The sequence below is a fragment of the Anabrus simplex genome, chromosome 10 (genome assembly GCF_040414725.1).
Source record: "Anabrus simplex isolate iqAnaSimp1 chromosome 10, ASM4041472v1, whole genome shotgun sequence".
NCBI lineage: Eukaryota > Metazoa > Arthropoda > Insecta > Orthoptera > Tettigoniidae > Anabrus > Anabrus simplex.
Window position 1 is genome coordinate 498,214 of NC_090274.1, and position 19,420 is coordinate 517,633.

General features: G+C 43.3%; 1 protein-coding gene across 2 annotated transcripts in view; it reads right to left on the reverse strand.

Moving 5' to 3' along the window:
- Positions 1–19,420, reverse strand: part of LOC136882137 (beta-alanyl-bioamine nonribosomal peptide synthetase ebony) — a 184,125-nt gene that overhangs the window by 31,428 nt on the left and 133,277 nt on the right. For both annotated transcript variants that reach the window (XM_067154680.2, XM_067154681.2), the window contains exons 3-6: positions 14,324–14,717; positions 7,600–7,826; positions 3,540–3,807; positions 2,908–3,075 (exon numbers count right to left, since the gene is read on the reverse strand). In XM_067154680.2, coding sequence (XP_067010781.2) covers positions 2,908–3,075; positions 3,540–3,807; positions 7,600–7,826; positions 14,324–14,717 — 1,057 coding nt within the window. The remainder of the gene's footprint in view (positions 1–2,907; positions 3,076–3,539; positions 3,808–7,599; positions 7,827–14,323; positions 14,718–19,420) is intronic.

The window sequence follows — 19,420 nt, forward strand, 5'->3', positions numbered from 1 at the left end:
CCCTCAGGCTTTTTTTATTTTATTTTTTATTTTAGGAAAAAATCCACAGCGAATGTAGTTATAAGAGCTTAAGTGAAACTCTACATTGACTCTCATTAGCGCTCGCAGTGGCGGAATAAGGCAAACTAACCAAATCGACCGGATAACGATGTAATGTTTGGGAATGAATAAAGAACGTATTCTCATAGTTTATTTACGTGGCTCATATCCCTAGGATGTTCCTCTGTTCCTCGCTTCGCGTCGCCACTGTCACCTCATCTCTTTCCTCACTGTAAATATTTTACTGGGTAATTTATCTAAATATTAGAGCTTTTCTACCAAAAAAAATGTTTGCAGATAACTTTATGCTTTGCTGAACAAAACAATGAAGCTAGGCCGTTAGATGTCCTCCTAATAAAAAACAGTGAGAAAATTCTCGCTCGGAGAAACACACGCTCTATAATTGAAGATAATATTGAGATATTGATTCCTAAATACTGTGAAACGAAACAATTATTTCAATGTAAAGTACTGCATGAGAGATGGGGGCGTTAAGCTTTACGTCGTACCGACACACATACGTCTTATGGCGACAACACGGGAAACGGCTAGGAGTGGGAAAGAAGCGGCCGTGGCCTTAATTAGGGTACATCCCCAGCGTTTTCCGGCTTAAACAAATGGGGAATGGGGTACTGGGTTTCGAACCCACTATCTCCGGAAAGCAGGCTGAAAGCCATGTGTGACAAACAACATGGTCAATTGCTCCGTATTATTATCGCGGAAATAAACCGTTACCTCACGTGTATCTAGGGATTTATTGCTGTAGCAATGAGTGAAAGTGCTGCATTGTCCTGAAAGTACAATGAGACATGGCCTTCAGCCATTCGCCTCATTGGTCACAGACTCCAGAGTTTACCAGAGCTCTAAGTGTGACGAAAGGTGCCACAGTCAATAAGTCACGGTTTTTCTTTTCCTTAAATAATGTGTTAAATGGAGGCCGAATTACGTCCGAACGAGATACGTTTATGTCACTGGCTCTAGACACGTTAAGGCTATTCATTAGCATGAAATGTCCGATTCGATGGCTGAATGGTCACAGTACTGGCCTTCAGAGGGTCCCGGGTTCGATTCCCCTCCGGTTGGGCATTTTAACCTTCATTGGTTAGTCCAATGGCTCGGGAGCTGGGTATTTCTGCTGTTCGCAACATCCCTGCAACTCACACACCACACAACACTATCCTCCACCACAATAACACGCAGTTACCTACAAATGACAGATGCCGCCCACCCTCATCGGAGGGTCTGCCTTACAAGGGCTGCACCCAGCTGGAAATAGCCACACGAAATCATTATTAGCATGAAATAATATCATCACCTCGTCATCTGAAGGTTCGGGTTCGGGAAAGAGCGCTCGTGTGCACAGCAAATATATTCTCTCATATCTAAATTAAAGAACCTCAACAAGTCCTAAACACCAGGGCAATCACCAAACGATCCCTAGCTAACAGGACCTCCAGAGCTGAGTTCAGAGGAGAAATTTCAGGTGCTTTTGAGATAAAGACAGGAGTTAGGCAGGGAGATGGACTCTCGTCTGTGCGCTACAAATTGCGTCCTTGAGTCGTCCGCGAGTGACGCAATGAAATTAACAACCATGGGGCTCCAAACTGTGTGAGAATTTGAATCTGTCAATTGGTTGTCTACCTTCTGCAGATGATCTAACAATCTTCTGTGATTCTTTAGACATGGCTACACCACCTCAAGGCACAAAGCAGGCCTCAGGATCTATTTGGAGAAAGCGCAGTTCATAACTAACATGAAACCAGAGAGCTAAAAGTAAATCAAACGGACAGATACGTTTAAATGTCTTGGTGAGTGGATAGAAGCAAACATCTCTGAAAAAAGAAACTTTCGCGTCGCGCATGAATGAAATGGAAACAGCTTATCAACTGACCAAAGACGTTTACAACAAAATGTCCATATCCTAGAAAGCAGAACTGTCATAAGACCACAGCGGAATGCCTTGATATGAACAAGGAAGACCTGATAGAAAGTGGAAATTAACGAAAGAAAGAAAGATCTTGAAGGAAATTCCTTTTTTTCTTTGTTTTGTTTTTTTGTTTTTTTCGCAAGTTGCTTTACGTCGCACCTACATAGATAGGCCTTATAGGGACGATGGGACAGGAAAGGTCTAGGAATGGGAAGGAAGCGGCCGTGGCCTTAATTAAGGTACAGCCTCAGCATTTACCTGGTGTGAAAATGGGAAACCACGGAAAACCATCTTCAGGGCTGCTGACAGTGGGGTTCGAACCCACTATCTCCCGAATACTGGATCCTGGCCGAACTTAAGCGACTGCAGCTGTCGAGCTCGGTTAAAGATGGATTTAGACGTCGGCATAACATGAGCTGTATACTAATGTCCAGAAAATCTCTGATGTCATGGCCCACACGATCATCGAACCCGATCTTTACCTATTTTAAGGATAAGAAGACCCGGCCAGCTTGACTCAAGGATCGACAGGAGATGGGGTCACTTACAGTATATTCCCCCTCAGGAGGAAGCAGAAAGACCACCAGGGTTTTCAAGAAAGGCCAAAGTTGAAGACGGGAAAGAAAAGAGCGACACCGACAACGAATGGAGGAGCCCTGCATACGAACAAATAATAATAATAATAATAATAATAATAATAATAATAATAATAATAATAATAATAATAATAATAATAATAATGAGAAAGGAATGCTTCTAAGGACATATTATCATGAGATTATTAATTTCCCTCTAGAAAATTTTCCTAGTATAAATTGTCTTAGGCACGTAAACTTATCGTATGACGATATTGTTTGTTTTCTCGGGCACATTGCAGGAAAAAATCACTCGTGGCATGAAATGTCTTGATCAGAAAGAGTGTTTATCGTGCTGTTACTTACCAGGATCTACAGTGAGCGGATTGGGTACGAAGCGGTCAGGATCTCTGCCGTTAACATATCCTGCTGCCAGATTGAGTCCTGCTACGAAGAGCTCGCCGACCTCCCCGGACACCACGGGGCGGTACTGCGAGTCCAACAGGTAGATGAGGGAGTTGTCCAGAGGTCGACCTGGAACGATGCGTGAAAAATATTTATACAGTCAGAAACCAGTCCAAACTTACCGAGATATCCACATTACATCAAGTGGCCTTAGAAACGAGAAAGGAGGATTATTTACAACATATGTCTGGACTGAGGTGTGGGCTTGTCTCTTTCAATTCTGTCTGTAAGATCAGACGTAAAGCCAGTATTGCTTCAGGTATATCAGTAAAAGTAAATATGCATGGGTATGAAGGAGATACCTTGGCGAAACGTCAAGTTCACATGCAAGGGACTATTAGATTCAAAGTCCAAGGCATTTCCCTTCTATTGAGCGTCGCATGTCATCGCATGAAAGTTAAGAGGGTGGCTCCTTTTCCTGGGTCATATACGGTGCGTACTGGAATGTGTAGAGACTAATCCATTGCAGGTACTCCTGTTGACAATGACATTAAGAGCAAATTGGACGGCAAGAGGAGAGAGATGCAACTGACCTATTGGCACTTTGCCGGAGCTGGACACGTCGTCTGGCGAGTTCATCACGTGGTAGGTGACGTCACCCATGATCTCGGTGCTGCCGTAGAAGTTAGAGAGGGTGTGTCGCGGGAACCTGCGGAAGAAGTGTTGTACTAGGTCCAGGGCCAGAGGTTCACCAGAACACACCCACAGTCTGAGGTGAGGTAGCGGAGATGTGGAGGCCGCCAAGTCCAGCTGGAGCAGGATGGCGCGGAGCAGCGAGGGGACCAGTACGAGCCGCTCCACCTGGAACAGTTATTAGCCGCTCAGTATGGAACAGTTACTAGGCGCTCTGTATGGAACAGTTATTAGCCGCTCTGTATGGAACAGTTATTAGCCGCTCTGTATGGAACAGTGAAAATAGTAACAGTTGTTAGCCGCACTGTATGGAACAGTGAAAAGAGTAACAGTTATTATCAGCTCTGAATGGAACAGTTATTAGCCGCTCTTTATGGAACAGTGAAATAAATAGTAACATTTATCAGCCGCTCTGTATCCGACAGTAAAATAATATTAACAGTTATTAGCCGCTCTGTATGGAGCAGTAACATATTAACAGTTATTAACCGCTCTCTATAGAACAGTGAAATATTAACAGTTATTAGCCGCTCTGTATGGAACAGTTACTAGGCGCTCTGTATGGAACAGTTATTAGCCGCTCTATATGGAACAGTGAAATAGTAACAGTTATTAGCTGCTTTGTATGGAGCAGTGACATATTAACAGTTATTAACCGCTCTCTATACAACAGTGAAATATTAACAGTTATTAGCCGCTCTGTATGGAGCAGTGAAATAAGTTAGTAACAGTTATTAGCCGCTCAGTATGGAACAGTGAAATATTAAGAGTTATTAGCCGCTCTGTATGGAGCAGTGACACATTATATAAATAGAGAGAGGATACACATACGCTGCGACCTCTGCTGATGCTGTTTTTATGGTTGAAAACATCTCTTAGCAGACAAACTAGGGATTCCCACACTACGAAAAATGTAAAATTAATTAATTTAGTCAATTGTTGAAGGGCTAAAGGGCCCGGAATGATTTCAAATGTGAGTGTTGGATAGCTCTATCAAACTCATTTAGCCAGCATTTGAATATAAAAGAAACAAGCGATTATAGGCGGTTTTTCATTTAGGCCGGAAGTGTAATGTAATGTGTCGCTCAGTCGTTTCTTGAAGAATGTCCACACCGAATGTAGGCACTAGGAAAGTTTTGCAATGTCAGTGAACCACACCATACTTAATATACTTCTCCATACGTCGAAACCAACTCTGCCACTGTACAGCTCTGCCAGAAGCTCCTCGTCGGATGCAAAACTCATCTACACTTCTAGGAAGAGTGCGAAGTCACATGGGGCAAGATCAAGAGTGTATGGAGGGTGATCAAGCACAGTCAACACTGATCTGGCAACAAAATCCATTGTTACATTAGCACGATATGCTGGAGCACTGTCGTGATGCTAGAGCAGTAATTGTCCTTTGTGTTTCTAGCACAACCCGAGTCAGGATGTCCCGTTTAGTGAAGAATACTCACCTGACCTTGACTTTCACGCAGCCACACCTCGTTCTGGGATTTTGTTGGGACATCGTAATAACAAAGCCAAGTTTCGTCACCTGTAACGATGCTATTCACTTTACGCGAAGTTCCATTTTTAACTGTTTTAGCATTTTTCAGCACCATTTCACTCCATGTGCTTCCTGTTCCTCTGAAAGCGAATGGGGCACCCAAAGGGAACACACCTTCCTAACATGGAAATGGTCGTGTAGAATTGAATGAATAGCTGGTGCAGGGATGTGGAGGGTCTCTTCTACCTGTCGATATGGCAACCACCTATTTTGCTGCAACATTTTCCTCACAGCTTCAATGTTTTCCTCAGTCACTGATTCAGACGGTCGCCCAGAACGAGGATGGTCTTCAAACCCAAAATTTCCCCTCTGGAACTCTTTGTACCAGCGGAAAATTGTTGTCCGATGCGGACAGTCTTTCCCGAGTACAGGAGTCATTTCCTCCAGGCGCTGGTTAACAGTTAATCCACGACCAAAATTTACAGGGTAATTAAGCGATATTCACTTTTAGACCACACTGACATCTTAATTTGCTTTCAATCCCACTGCTTGGTTACAACTAGTGTGAAGGTCGCGCCATGCTGTCTTCTAGACCGGTTTTCACCCCTCTTTTCATCGCTCACCATAGCAGGGGTGTCCAGCCAACCATTTTTTCCCTGTGTATAAGGGCTTGACTGAAACTCTGTATTGACTCACATTAGCGCTCATAGTGGTGCTTAACTGAAACTCTGCATTGACTCACATTAGCGCCCATTGTGGTGCTTAACTGAAACTCTGCATTGACTCACATTAGCGCCCATAGTGGTGCTTAAGTGAAACTCTACGTTCACTCACATTAGCGCCCATAGTGGTGCTTAAGTGAAACTCTGCATTGACTCACATTAGCGCTCGTAGTGGTGCTTAAGTGAAACTCTGTATTGACTCACATTAGCGCTCATAGTGGTGCTTAACTGAAACTCTGCATTGGCTCACATTAGCGCCCATTGTGGTGCTTAACTGAAACTCTGCATTGACTCACATTAGCGCCCATAGTGGTGTTTAAGTGAAACTCTACGTTCACTCACATTAGTGCTCGTAGTGGTGCTTAAGTGAAACTCTGCATTGACTCACATTAGCGCTCGTAGTGGTGCTTAAGTGAAACTCTGCATTCATTCACATTAGCGCACGTAGTGGTGCTTAAGTGAAACTCTACGTTCACTCACATTAGCGCCCATAGTGGTGCTTAAGTGAAACTCTGCATTGACTCACATTAGCGCTCGTAGTGGTGCTTAAGTGAAACTCTGCATTGACTCACATTAGCGCTCGTAGTGGTGCTGAAGTGAAACTCTGTATTGACTCACATTAGCGCTCGTAGTGGTGCTGAAGTGAAACTCTGCATTGACTCACATTAGCGTTCGTAGTGGTGCTTAGGTGAAACTTTACACTGACTCACATTAGCGCCCATAGTGGTGCTTAAGTGAAACTCTGTGTTCACTCATATTAGCGCTCGTAGTGGTGCTTCACTGAAACTCTGTGTTCACTCACATTAGCGCTCGTAGTGGTGCTTAAGTGAAACTCTGCATTGACTCACATTAGCGCCCGTAGTGGCGCTTAAGTGAAACTCTGCATTGACTCACATTAGCGCTCGTAGGGGCGCTTAAGTGAAACTCTGCATTGACTCACAGTAGCGCTCGTAGTGGTAGAAAAGGGCAAACTGCTAATCTAATCGACTGGATAATGATGATTAAGAAAAGTATTGTAATTTTTAGGAATACTTTATTGTATTGTAAATAATAAAGATTTTACTGCAGCCAATGGCCATTAAAATATATTTACATGACTAATTACATGTGTCTCACAGTGCATTGGCATTGTCGGTGGCTCCAAGTAGCCTACGCAGTGGCCTCCGCAGTATGCACTAGTTATGCGTTTTGGTGCGTGTGCTATTTATCAACTGATGAGGCCAACTTATCACACTGGGGCGAAACGCCGGTAACCAGGAATAAGTTAGCTGGAAAATTTATAATGTCCAATAACGGTCCAACTATATTGGTGTCATAAATTTACTCATTCGGAACAAATATTTCAGGCAGGTTCCCTATGGGAATCAACATTTTTGTCAAGTTGTATATGGACAGTAAGAGGCTCATCAACAGAAAGTGGAACTGCAATGGCTCAATACGTGATATGCATGCCTTATTGTAGACCAGCTAGCAAGGTGGCCCTGTCTGTCTTGACGAGCTGCCTCCTCGACAATCGAAAGAAGGCACGAAGCTGAAATTATCGGCGAAGCAAAGGCAAGAGTGATGAAGTGAAAGCCCCCATAGGCCTCGTCCGTGTCGGGAGCAGGCTGGCACAAGTAAGGCCGCACTCAGCTCGGAGCTCGTGGTCGTCGCACCACGTCTCAAATAAATAAAAACCGGGAGATTGTCAAGAATATACGTGTATTGTAAGATTTCGCTAAGGGAAATGTGGACACCTGGGACTCTTACCTTGTGCTGGTCGAGCACGGCGGTGAGCCGCTGCGGATCCTGCGTCACGTTCTTCGGGACCACCAGTACGGCCCTGCCCTGCAGCAGAGGTCCCCAGAGCTCCGCCACGGAGTCCACGAACGTGAGCGCTGTCTTGAAGACACAGACCCGCTCTTCAGGTCGGTAAGGAAACTCCCTCCACTGCCAGCAAAGTCTGTTGAGCACCACGCGATGAGGCAGCCGCACACCTGCCACACACATGGATCAAAATTAACTAAACTCCGAACCAGTTGGTTGCCCAATACAGTTCCAGTTTCTCTGCCATCTGCTAGAGGAAAACTGAACGCAAGCAATCTAAATGCCATCAAATCAAAATGTTCTACACACTGTAGCCGAGGCCACACATTATTATTATTATTATTATTATTATTATTATTATTATTATTATTTCATTTCGTTTCAGCCAACTGCGGACTGTCTCTTCCTTTGCGCCTTGACATTTACCCAGTATTTCTGCATTCGTTCTCGGAGTTGTTCCTTTCCCTCTTGCATCCGTCCTTTTCCTGAAAACCCTGGCATGCTTGAAGTTTCTTCTTGAATGGGGCACGCTCCAGGTTGTCATCACGTGTGACCTCCAGTTCTTTGAGATCTCTTTCTGCCTCAGTGAACTTTGACTTTCTTGTCGTGATCCGATTGGCCAAACTTAGTGGGTTCATTCGAGAAGGTTCCCCTCTTTTCCGCATGGTGTCTCTCTTCTTCTCCACATCGGTGTGTAGCTCATGGTATAGCCTTCGCTATTCAACATTATCTTTGACAGGGCCGAATCTTTTCTCAAAATCTTTGTTTGATCTCCAGTTTTTGAGTCAGACCTTCCTTGTTCTTTGTGAGACATTCTGCAGCAGTGGCTGAGCTTCTCGTGGAGGGATATTGACTCTTTGTTTCAATAAGCAAGGAGAGCGGAGCACGTTAGCACGGGAGCTGGCACTGTGGAATGGAAAGTAGAAAGGAGAGAAAAGTGAAGATAAATGGCGAAAAAGGGGGATGTTGACAGCTCTACTGGTGGCGGCGGTCTGGGTGTGCTGTTCATAATAGGAGGAGTCTAAGTTAATCCTGGTCCAGGTCCAGTGGGTTCCATTGGATGGGAAGAGTTTGAAGCGATAAGAGAGGCATGTCAGACGGAGCAAATAAGACAAATGTTTCGAGAGTTGTCTAAGGAGTTTAAATACCTAAAGATGAGTATTAAGGAAGATGTGAGGAAGATAATGGAGGAGGAAGGGTGTAATAAAGATGAGCTGGAACTATTGAAGAAGAGGGTAAGAAGTTTGGAGCAAGACCTGAGAGAGACGAAGCGATTAGTAGTGAGGGGTGAGCAAGAAATTTTCAGGAAAAATATTTTCATATATGGTGTGCAAGAAAAGGAAAAAGAGACTAAAGTGGAACTAGTGTATAAAGTGGTGGAAGTGGTACAGAATAGGATGAAGTTAGCGAAGTTGATATAGACGATGTGCACCGGGTGGGGAAAGTTAAGGGAAGGAGGCCCATCAGAGTGAAATTATTATCTACATTGATGGCGGAGATTGTGTTAAGGAATGCGAGTAATTTAAAAGCCGGGAAAGTGTGGATAAGAAGGGACATGGGCAATGAAGCCATCAAAGAGAACAGAATCCTGAGCAGGCATTTAAGGGAAGAAAGAAAGCAAGGCCTTAAGGCAAATGTTAGAGAAGTAGCGATGACGTAGAGGAGAGTGTGAGAGAAGTCCACAGCACACCAAGAGCGGGAAGGGGAGAACTGCTGAATACCAGTGTCAGCAACCAGATTGTCGGGAATGCAGAGACCTTGGTGAGCCAGGACAGCGCAGAGGTGAATGAAGAAAGAAATATGGCACAAGAGTGAAGTGAAAGAGGTGAGTGAAGGCAATAGGGAGACAGGGTAATCATTCAACCTCACCGAGTGAAGGGAATACAGAAAGGAAAATGGAGAGGTGACAGGCGCTAAATAAGGGAAGATCGATAAGTTTGAAAGATTTATGGAGAGGGAAAAAGGGTTCTGGTACGTAGAAAGGAAACAAAGAGGAGAATAAGAAAGGGAAGAGGAGAGAGATGGGGAAGGCTTGCAGGGAAGAGTGACAAGAAGTAGGGGTGGAAGTGGAGAAACACAGAAGCAGAGGGGGAGGAAGAGGGAATAAATAATTAGAAATGACGATAGGGCTCCAGAATATTGAGGGGTTGATAGGGAACAAAGAAACTGTGGAATTGCCTTAGTGGAGACGTAGTTAGGAAAAGGGTTAGAAATTAAATGGGACGGGTATAGAGTAGTCAACGTGATAAGAACAAAAAGGAGAAGATGGGAAGGAACCCAGGGGGTATAGCAGTTTCAATAAAAAATGAGATAGCGGGGAGGGTAGAGAGGATACAAAGTCAGGTAGAAGGGGTAGAGTCGTTTAGAATTCAAATGGGAAGAGGCGCACAGGAGGCAATTTGTCTGGCTCTATTATATAATCATCCTAAAGATTCAGATTATGCAAATTTAAAAAATTGAGGAACTGGTTGAAGATATAAACATAATTAAGGTGCTGTATGTGGAAGATGGAATGATTTTAATGGGGGATTGGAATGCAAGAGTGAGTAATAGAGTACGAGACTATGGGAGACAGGATACCGAAGTGAGAGGGTACAGAAGAAGGAGTAAAGACAAAGGTATAAATAGTTATGGAGTAAGGCTGTTAGAGTTATGTCCTATGTATATATTGTAAACGGGTGGATGAAGAGAGATAGTGAGAGGGAACTGACGTAAATCAGATCAAATGGAGGGAGTGTAGTAGATATATTAGTACTGTAAGCACGGAGATAGCATTAAGGAGAATGATAAGTTTTGAGGTGGCAGAGTGTGGGGAAACAGAACACATGCCCATTGAGATAAAACTAAGAGTTGAGGACGATGAAGAGAGGAGACAGGTAGGAAAAAGGGAGAGATATAAGGAGGGGTGGAAGTGTATCTGGAACGATACTACGAGAGAAAAATGAAATTAGAGCTAAAAGGGAGGGGTGGTATCTTAAGGGTAGAAATTGAAAGGGCTTGGAAGGAAATTACATGGACAAAATGTTAAAATTAATAGAACTCCCATTATGGAGTGTGGGAAAGAAAGGGAAGATAAGAGAAGGGAGAAATAATAACAGAGTCACGGCGTGGTTTGATGAAGACTGTAGGAGGAAACGAGAGGTTGTAATGACAACTCTAGCGGAGTTTAAGAAGGGAGGGAAGCAGAGAAGAGGGAGGAATATTGTGAATTAAGAAGATATTACAAGAAGTTATTGAATGTGAAAAAAGGCTGGGAAGAGACGGAAGCAGAAAGAATAAACGGATATTGCAAAGTGAATAGATTTGAGAGGATTTGGAAATCTATAAATAAGGTAAAGAGAGCAAGCCCAATGAGGAAGGTGACAAATATGGGGTAAAATGAGTGGGTAGGATACTCTATGGGGTTTTTCGGCGGAGGATAGGGAAATGGGCAAGACATATATTGTAAGAGAACTAGAAGTAGGAATCCAGATACTAGACGAGGAGAAAACAAGCCAGGAAGTAATTAGGGTGTTAAGTAAGGCAAGAACAAATGCAGCAGGTTGTGTGAACGGTATTGCGAACAGGGTATGGATGAAAGCGGGGGCCAATGAATCGATGTTGAAGGTGATGGTTAAAATTTTTAACAGGATGTTGGAAACGGCAAAATTTCCTAGTGAGTGGAGAAAAGGGGTATTATGTCCAATTTATAAGAATAAAAGGGGATAGAAGTGGTCCTAATAATTATAGAGGAATAGCACTCCTTGACCCCTTGTCGAAGGTGTGTACAGGGATCTTAGCGAATAGGATTAAAACTTGGGCAGAGCAGTATGGGAGGATATCGGAGTATCAGAATGGGTTTAGGGAAGGGAGGAACACGGTGGATAACGTGTGGATTTTGGATAATTTGATCACGAAGTATGTGAGGATAACAGGGATGAGATTATATGTAGCAGCGATTGATTTAGAAAAATCCTTTGATGCAATGAGTCGGGAGGCGTTATTTAGTAGATTAAGGGAGATAGGGCTGTCGAAGAAAATGAGGATGGCAATAGAAAGAATGTATGAGAAAGTACTGGTGATGATTAAATTACAGGCGGGAGGGTTGAGTAAGTTTATTGAGTCGAAGAGGGGATGAGACAAGGTTGTGAGCTCTGTCACCGATATTATTTTTAATGTTTATAAATAATATTTTAGAGATACTTGGAGGAGAAAGGTGGCAATGTCCTTGGATGCAGAAGTGGGAGGTACCGAGCTGGATAGCTGCAGTCACTTAAGTGCGGCCAGTATCCAGTAATCGGGGGATAGTGGGTTCGAACCCCACTGTCGGCAGCCCTGAAGATGGCTTTCCGTGGTTTCCCATTTTCACACCAGGCAAATGCTGGGGTTGTACCTTAATTAAGGCCACGCTAGCTTCCTTCCGATTCTTAGGCCTTTTCCATCCCATCGTCGCCATAGGACATATCTGTGTCGGTGCGACGTAAAGCAAATAGCAAATAAGTGGGAGGTACCGAGCCTGCTGTTTGCAGATGATCTATTGATTTTGGCACTAACAGCAAATAGGTTGCAAACGGGATTATATGATGTAGTTGAATATACTAGAAGATGGTCGCTCAGAGTAAATGTAAGAAAGACGCAGATAATGGTATCTAGGAAAAGGAGAGCCGGGAAATGAAAGAAAGTCTGGTTGGTAGAGCAGGAAGAAATCATACCTCGAAAAAAATTGAGTATTTGGGTGGAATAATTAGTAATAACGGATTATGGAAAGATCAGTGTAGGAGGGTCAAATTAAAGGGAAGGGGAGCACTTGCAGCAGTGAGGGTATTAGAAAATAAATTCCCTGGTATAAAGTCTAATATTCAGAAAATGGTGTTCCAATCACTGGTAAAAGGCAAAATGTTTGGTGTAGAAGTATGGGCATTGGAGGAGGGTGGGAAGAACTGAACCAGGTGGTGGCGAAATTTAGCAAGATTATGATGGGCCTTCCAGAATGTACTGCAAATGTGGGAGCAAGATTAGTGTGTAAAGAATCTATGGAAATCACAATAGCTAAGAGGGTGATTAAGTATTGGATACGATTGGAAGAAGGGAAGGGATGGGAATTACTACAAGAAGCGTATAGGTTTCAGAAAAGTATGGAGAACGAAAGATGTTGCGCGAATAAGTGCTAAAAGTTACAAAATTTAGGGTTGGAGAGTTCGGGTGCGCGGGATGGGGGAGAGGAAAGAATAAGCATAGAAAAGGGTAAAGGGAAGATTATTAGATGTAGAAAGATAGAGTTTAATAATGGAATGTAGGGAGAGAGACTCGCTATCAGTATTAAACAAATTGGTGGAAGTAACGAACCCGAAAAGCGAGTTTGAGGGCAGAAGAGATAAAAGAGGTTTATATTGGTGGGTGATGGGAATTCCGAAAACAGGGAATGGGTAGGACGAGAAAATAAGAATAGATGTATTTTGTGTGGGATGGGTTGGTCACCCCTGCATATATTTAACCAATATAGAGCATTAGAGGAGATTACAAAGAAAGTGCCGAATAAGAATGAGATGGAAAAGGTAGAAAAGAGATAAAAGATGACAGCATGGTTGTGTAGAGGGTGGGGGAGAGGAATAAATACATCAAAATATTTAAATGCGGGTAGAGGCATATTTTAAAATAAATTGAGGGAACAACAGGAAGAATGGTGAGAGGAGAGAGATAAGATAGTAAGAAAAGGAAATGAAAGAAAGAAGAAGCAGGGAGGGTTGGAGCTATGTTTAGGAAAGGGGGTAGGAGATATGAGAAGCAGGGGAGACGAGTAGGAAGATAGGAGATAGGCGAAATGGCGAGTTTAATATGAAAATGAAGTCTTCAGAGAAAGAGGTAGTGAGATTTAGATGAGCGAGGGAAGCACCTTGCCCAGAGGAATGGTTATTTGACATGATCAGGATGCTGCTAAGTAGAACGAGAGAGTTGTATTAGATAGAAGGATATGTATTACGATGTGAGTGCTATAGTGTGTGCAGTAGAGTAGTGAAGTAGTGTAGTAGTGAAGTAGTGGAGTGTAGTGCAGTAGTGTAGTGAATTAAAGGAGGGTTAGTGTAAAGGGAGTGCGAGTGTGTGGGAAAGAATGAATTGTTGTATATCTAGAGTAGTGACTAGGGAGATGGATTGAGCAAGATTTTGATCAATGGGGGAGAACATCTTGCTCAGAGGAATAGTTATCCGCCCTGGGCAGGATGGTGCAGTATTATATTATATACAAGGTAGATATAATAAGAAGAGATTTGTATATATTGGTAATGGAATGTATTAAGAGACTAGTGGTAATATCTTGAGCGTGGTTCTGGTGAAAGACTTTGTAAAAGTATAAATTAGGCAGGAAAAGGAAAGCTGAGAGAGTAAATGTAAATACGGATGTATGGGATGCTACAGAGTAGATTTAAATAGATTGTAAACTTAGGGGAAAGTAGTGACTTGTTATCTTTATTACCTAACCGATGGTATCTACCGTGCTGGAAATAAAGATATGTGTGTACTGGCGCTTTGTTTATTATTATTAAAATTTATTATTACAAAAAGGGAGAGCAGCAAAAACTCGAGAAAGAGGAAAGGAAGATTCTGGAGAAAATTCTGGGAACGCAGAAGACTAGTGATGGGACTTGGAAGAAAATGGGACATGAGGAGCTCTACATGTACACGTACTGACCTTTGGGTACTCCTGTGCTGCCGGACGTGTAGAGTACCAGAGCTATCGGGGAGCATTGCTCGGCCGATGACAACATTTCAGATTTGGCGAGAGGAACACTGGACAATTCTGAAGCTTCCATCTGAAGTTCTTGATAGGAGAGCACATGATCGCAGCCAGAGAACTTGTGGTGGCCATCTTGACAGTCTGTGATCACCAGTAAAGGCCTACTTTCGTTGAGGATGTGAGCTACCCGTTGCTCTGGGAAGCTGGGATCCAAGGGCAAGTAGGCAGCACCTGCCTTCCAGATCGCCAAGAGCGTCACCACCAGCTGGTCGGAGGGGGCCATGCTAACGGCCACCAGCGCATCTCCATCGCTGTTGGCGTGTCGACCTGTGGAGAGGGCGTGGCGTACCTGAAACAAGCAAGAAACCGACCTTCTCTAATCCGACATACAACTGATTGATACTATTGAACAAGGGGAAGAGATACTGTCTCGTGCAAACATATGGAATTCTCTTCCAGTTAACGTCAGTTAAATCTGAAAGACTCCACTTACTTAGCGGCACAATGTTGGAAGTGTGTTGGTGCAAGTAGAGCCTATAATTGGTAAAACATGGAAAATTTTCTACGAACAGAAATGACTCGTACTATTTTTCTGAAAATGAGGGATCTCAGCTTGGAAACACGACAAAACTTCGTCACATGCTATATATATTCATTGCTTCAGTACGGAGCTGAACCATGGACTCTGAAATGTAACACTATTAAGATAATAAATGTGGGTGTTCCGAAGGATGTTACGGATCTCGTGGACTCACCACGTACTCAGACGCATGTTAATGTGTACAATCAAAAAAATTCGGCCTACGTTGGGCATATTATGAGGAATGAAAAGCACAAACTACTTATATTGATCATTCAGTGGACGTAGAGGTCACTGTGGAAGGAAACAGTCTTGGCTGAGGAGCTTACAGGTTGGACAGGACTAGATTCTAGTAGACTGACTGATCAGGACAGACTTCGCTGTGCTTGTGGACGTAGATGTCACTGCGGAAGGAAACTCTCTTGGCTGAGGAGCTTACAGGTTGGACAGGACTAGATTCTAGCAGACTGACGAGGACAGACTTCGCTGTGGTGTGGCCAACCTTCAGTCATGGAGAAGGCACTACAAGAAGAACAAGAAGAGAAAGACTGAAGAAATTAGAATAGAAAACATGAATAGTGTGTTGCCTTTGCCGAAACAAATACCTGCATGTGCAGATACGACTGATGAACACCTCAATGAAGACCAGTGTAAAGCGGCTAATGAAGACACTTTCGGCAATATTTATTTATTTTATTTATTTCCTGCTTTCGTTAGTGGCGAAGTTAGGGCTTGCAGCTCTTACACTTGTGCCACACCTAGTGATCTTAATATTTAATTCCCCAAATGGTCTTGTTATTCCAGTCCCTGATATCGATATCATATGTCTGTAATTTGAATATGGTATCTGACTTGACATCTACTTCCTCTCGGTTATGACAGATGGCGCCTCATGCCATTTCCAAAGCAATTCTTTCTATCCTATCTCTACTTTGTATGATCTCTATGAGCAAAGAATGGAAGCGTTGGTTAAAAAGATGGAGAGGCAGAGCTATGGAATGTGTTTCGCATAATTTAAGTGGCACTTTAAAAATATTTATACTTTTCCACACGTGGCTCTCTGCTTTGAGTCAGCGTGCGGGATAAGTTAATATGTGTGGATTCTTATTCCAGGTATTTAAACTTTTTACTACTTCTCTTCGCTGCCACAGCTATGTGTTCCTTGTGATACGTTCTTCATTTCACTTCTCCCTTTACTTTATAATTTGCTTGATGTTCCTACTGACAGAGGTGTGTGTGACGTTGTTTGATGATGAAGATTCTTCATTTGAGACCTGTTTCTTTCTCTCTCTCTTACTTGAGCTCTTGTTGTATTTAAAACGCTAGTTCCGTACAATTCATGTTCACTAACAGGGGCGATATGAATATGTTTGCTATTGGCTTGACGTCGTACCAACACAGATAGGTCCTACGGCGACGATGGGACAGGAAAGGGCTAGGACTGGGAAGGAAACGGCCGTGGCCTTAATTAAGGTACAGCCCTAGCATTTGCCTGATGTGAAAATCGGAAACCACGGAAAACCATCTTCAGGACTACCGACAGTGGGGTTCGAACCCACTATCTCCCGAATACTGGATACTGGCCGCTCTTAAGCGACTGCAGCTATCGAGCTCCGTGTTATTATTACGTTCATAGCGTATTTGTGGTTTGGTTATTGTAATGACTAGGTGAGCCTTGCCCTGTATTGCGGCCACCCTGATTATTTGATCTGGACTCTCAGATCGAGCGCATGAGTCTTTGACTCACTTTTCTCATGTTACTGCGGTTTTTATCGCGGTGTGTCTTGATTCTGCATTTTATGTTGCCTTGCGCATCTGGTTTCTACGTGTGCATGCGTGGATGCGTTGTATGAATGTCGGGTCTGTTGGTGCCTTATGGATGTAACATTCAGTTTTTCTTTTATGGTTGTTTAATTTATTACCTTGTCTCAGCTCCTGGCTGGTTTAGCCGTTTTATTTTTATATTTCTGGATCTTATGCTATGTCTTACACATCATCTTTGATTACGTTTATTTCATTTCTGTAGCTATGGCAACGCCCCCTTTTCCTCCCTCCATATAACCTCTTTGTGTTCTGTGATTATTCTTTTTGGCTGAACTACTTCTATGCCATTTGAAATTCTGAGAGAGGCTACTCTTTGGAGATTGTTGATGTCTTGGGGATTGAAGTTTGGCCTCTGTTCTGGAGCGGTTGCAATTACTTTTCGGGTTTAAATGCCGATATATATTATTAATCATATATGGTTGAGGTTCCACTTCCACGAAAGAGATGTTTTGAGACAAATTCAGAGTACTATTGTTTGGCATAAAAATATGAGATAAGTGAAGAAGTTTGATGAGGAAGTAAAAGACTCCTATGCATTTTAAAAGAAAATAGGCTCCAAGAATATGTATGTGAGTATGCATACTTTTGTTTGTTACGTGCCCACCTCATATCTGCTTCAGCCAATTTTATGATAATAAACCCTAATCTATTTAATCTATTTCTGTCTTGGGTTCTTGTCTTTCATGCTCTATTAATTTGTATAAGAGGCCCGGGTTCAGTTGCTGGCTGTCTTTCGCCAGTTTCGACCAGTCCCTGATTTATGTCCTCGTTAGCAAAGGGTAGTGGGTGGACAGTTGAGAAAGTAGCATATTTGGTTATCAGGAGCGAGGGTAACATAACTTCTAGGAGTTCTCATGGTCCACGCAAAGCTCGTAGTATGTGCAGTATGGGCTATACTTGTTAAGGTGGCATTCTAACGTATTACTGCCTAAACATTGGGGATTTCATGACCTGGAAATATCGAAAATCCTAAACATTCACACAAGCTGGTTACGTATTTAATAGGTAACGACTAAAGAGGTACAATTCGTAACACTGGAAATTAAACTCTGAGGATAGTTAAAGTATGAGAGTGGCGCCGATTACCGCTATCAGTGCGCTCAGTGCAGAGCCCGAGCCCGTGTACCGGTGGTAAGTTATTTATAATAGGGTGTTGAAAATATCAATCTAATATACGAGTTCATTGCCTTCTGCAGCTACATTGTTTGTTCCAGAATGGCGTCAGAGTAATTAAGTATCAGTAATATGAGGGTCTGGATAAGTGTAATCTTCATGTTGTGTGCAAGAAGTGATTGGCAAAGCTTTGAGAGAGTGAAGTGACGAATGAATGTTCCTTCAAACGATTGCGAATCACGATCACAAAGAAAGAGGAGAGTTATAAAACGTAGGCGTAACGCACAATGAAGCAGCACTGAAGTACATGAAGCAGACCCTCCGATCTGCCATGTGTACGTAACTGCGTGTTATTGTGCTGGAGGGTAGTGTTATGTGTGGTGTGTGAGTTGCAGGACAGCACAAACACCCAGCCCCCGGGCCACTGGAATTAACCAATCCCCGACCCGGCCGGGAATCGAACCCAAGACCCTCTGAACCGAACGGCAGCACGCTGACCATTCAGGCAACGAGTCGGACAGGAGAACTGATGAGTTACGTTGACGGCAGATTGAGCTCGGTGCAGGGGTACGGCCTAGTAGACTACATTACGCAAGAGTGATCTAGGTGACACACTGCCTGTTGCTGTCTAAAAATCCGGGCTCTCTCTATCACATATTAAATCTCTACAGGCATCTTTTCTTGATCCAATTTTAATGCGAATGTAAATATAACATATAACATCGGTGGCTCAGGCGGCATCGCGCCGGCCTCCCACCACTAGGCTCGGTCATTCAAAACCCGGTTATCACATGTGATTTCTGCTGTACAAAGCGAAAGTGGGACATGTTTTTCTCTGGGTTTTGCGCTTTTCCCTGTCATCTTTCATTCCAGCAACACTCTCCAATATCATTTCATTTCATCTGTCAGTCATTAATCATCAGCCCAGAGGAATGCGACAGGCTTCGGCAGCCAGCACAGTTCCCATCCTCGCCGCTAGATGGGAGCTTCATTCATTCGACCTAGGTCGAATAGGCTGTGGATTTACATATAAGGCATCATTCAAGATATTGTTTCTTTCTCTTTCCCTCTCCTGCTAATCCGAAGTCTGACCGATCCGTTCAGGTCGGATAACCGAATCATGTTAAATAAGAGGTGTTGAAAGCATGACCTACTGCTGTGAACTACAACCCGAAGTGCTGCAGATTACGTCGTCAGCACGATCTTGATCGTTATTCTTAACGAGGGGCTCTCTCACAGTCAGAATTGTCCTCAAGTGCTCCGATGTACGCTCAGTAGATGACGAACCAGCCCTCAAATCCAAGTAAAAATCGTTCAGCTGAGCGGGAATCGAACACTGGGCCCGCTCACTACCCGTAGATTGTGAATCCGGTGGAAGTACGTTACGCAGCCTAAGAATAATCTACAATGGAGGTTAGTGCCCATTGACTCCAGCTCAGAGAAGTAGACTAGTATTCTAATTGGCTTTTTGATGGTCCTCTTAAAACTGATACGTTATTTTCCATTTTTCGTACTGCACAAGATAACTGCTTTTA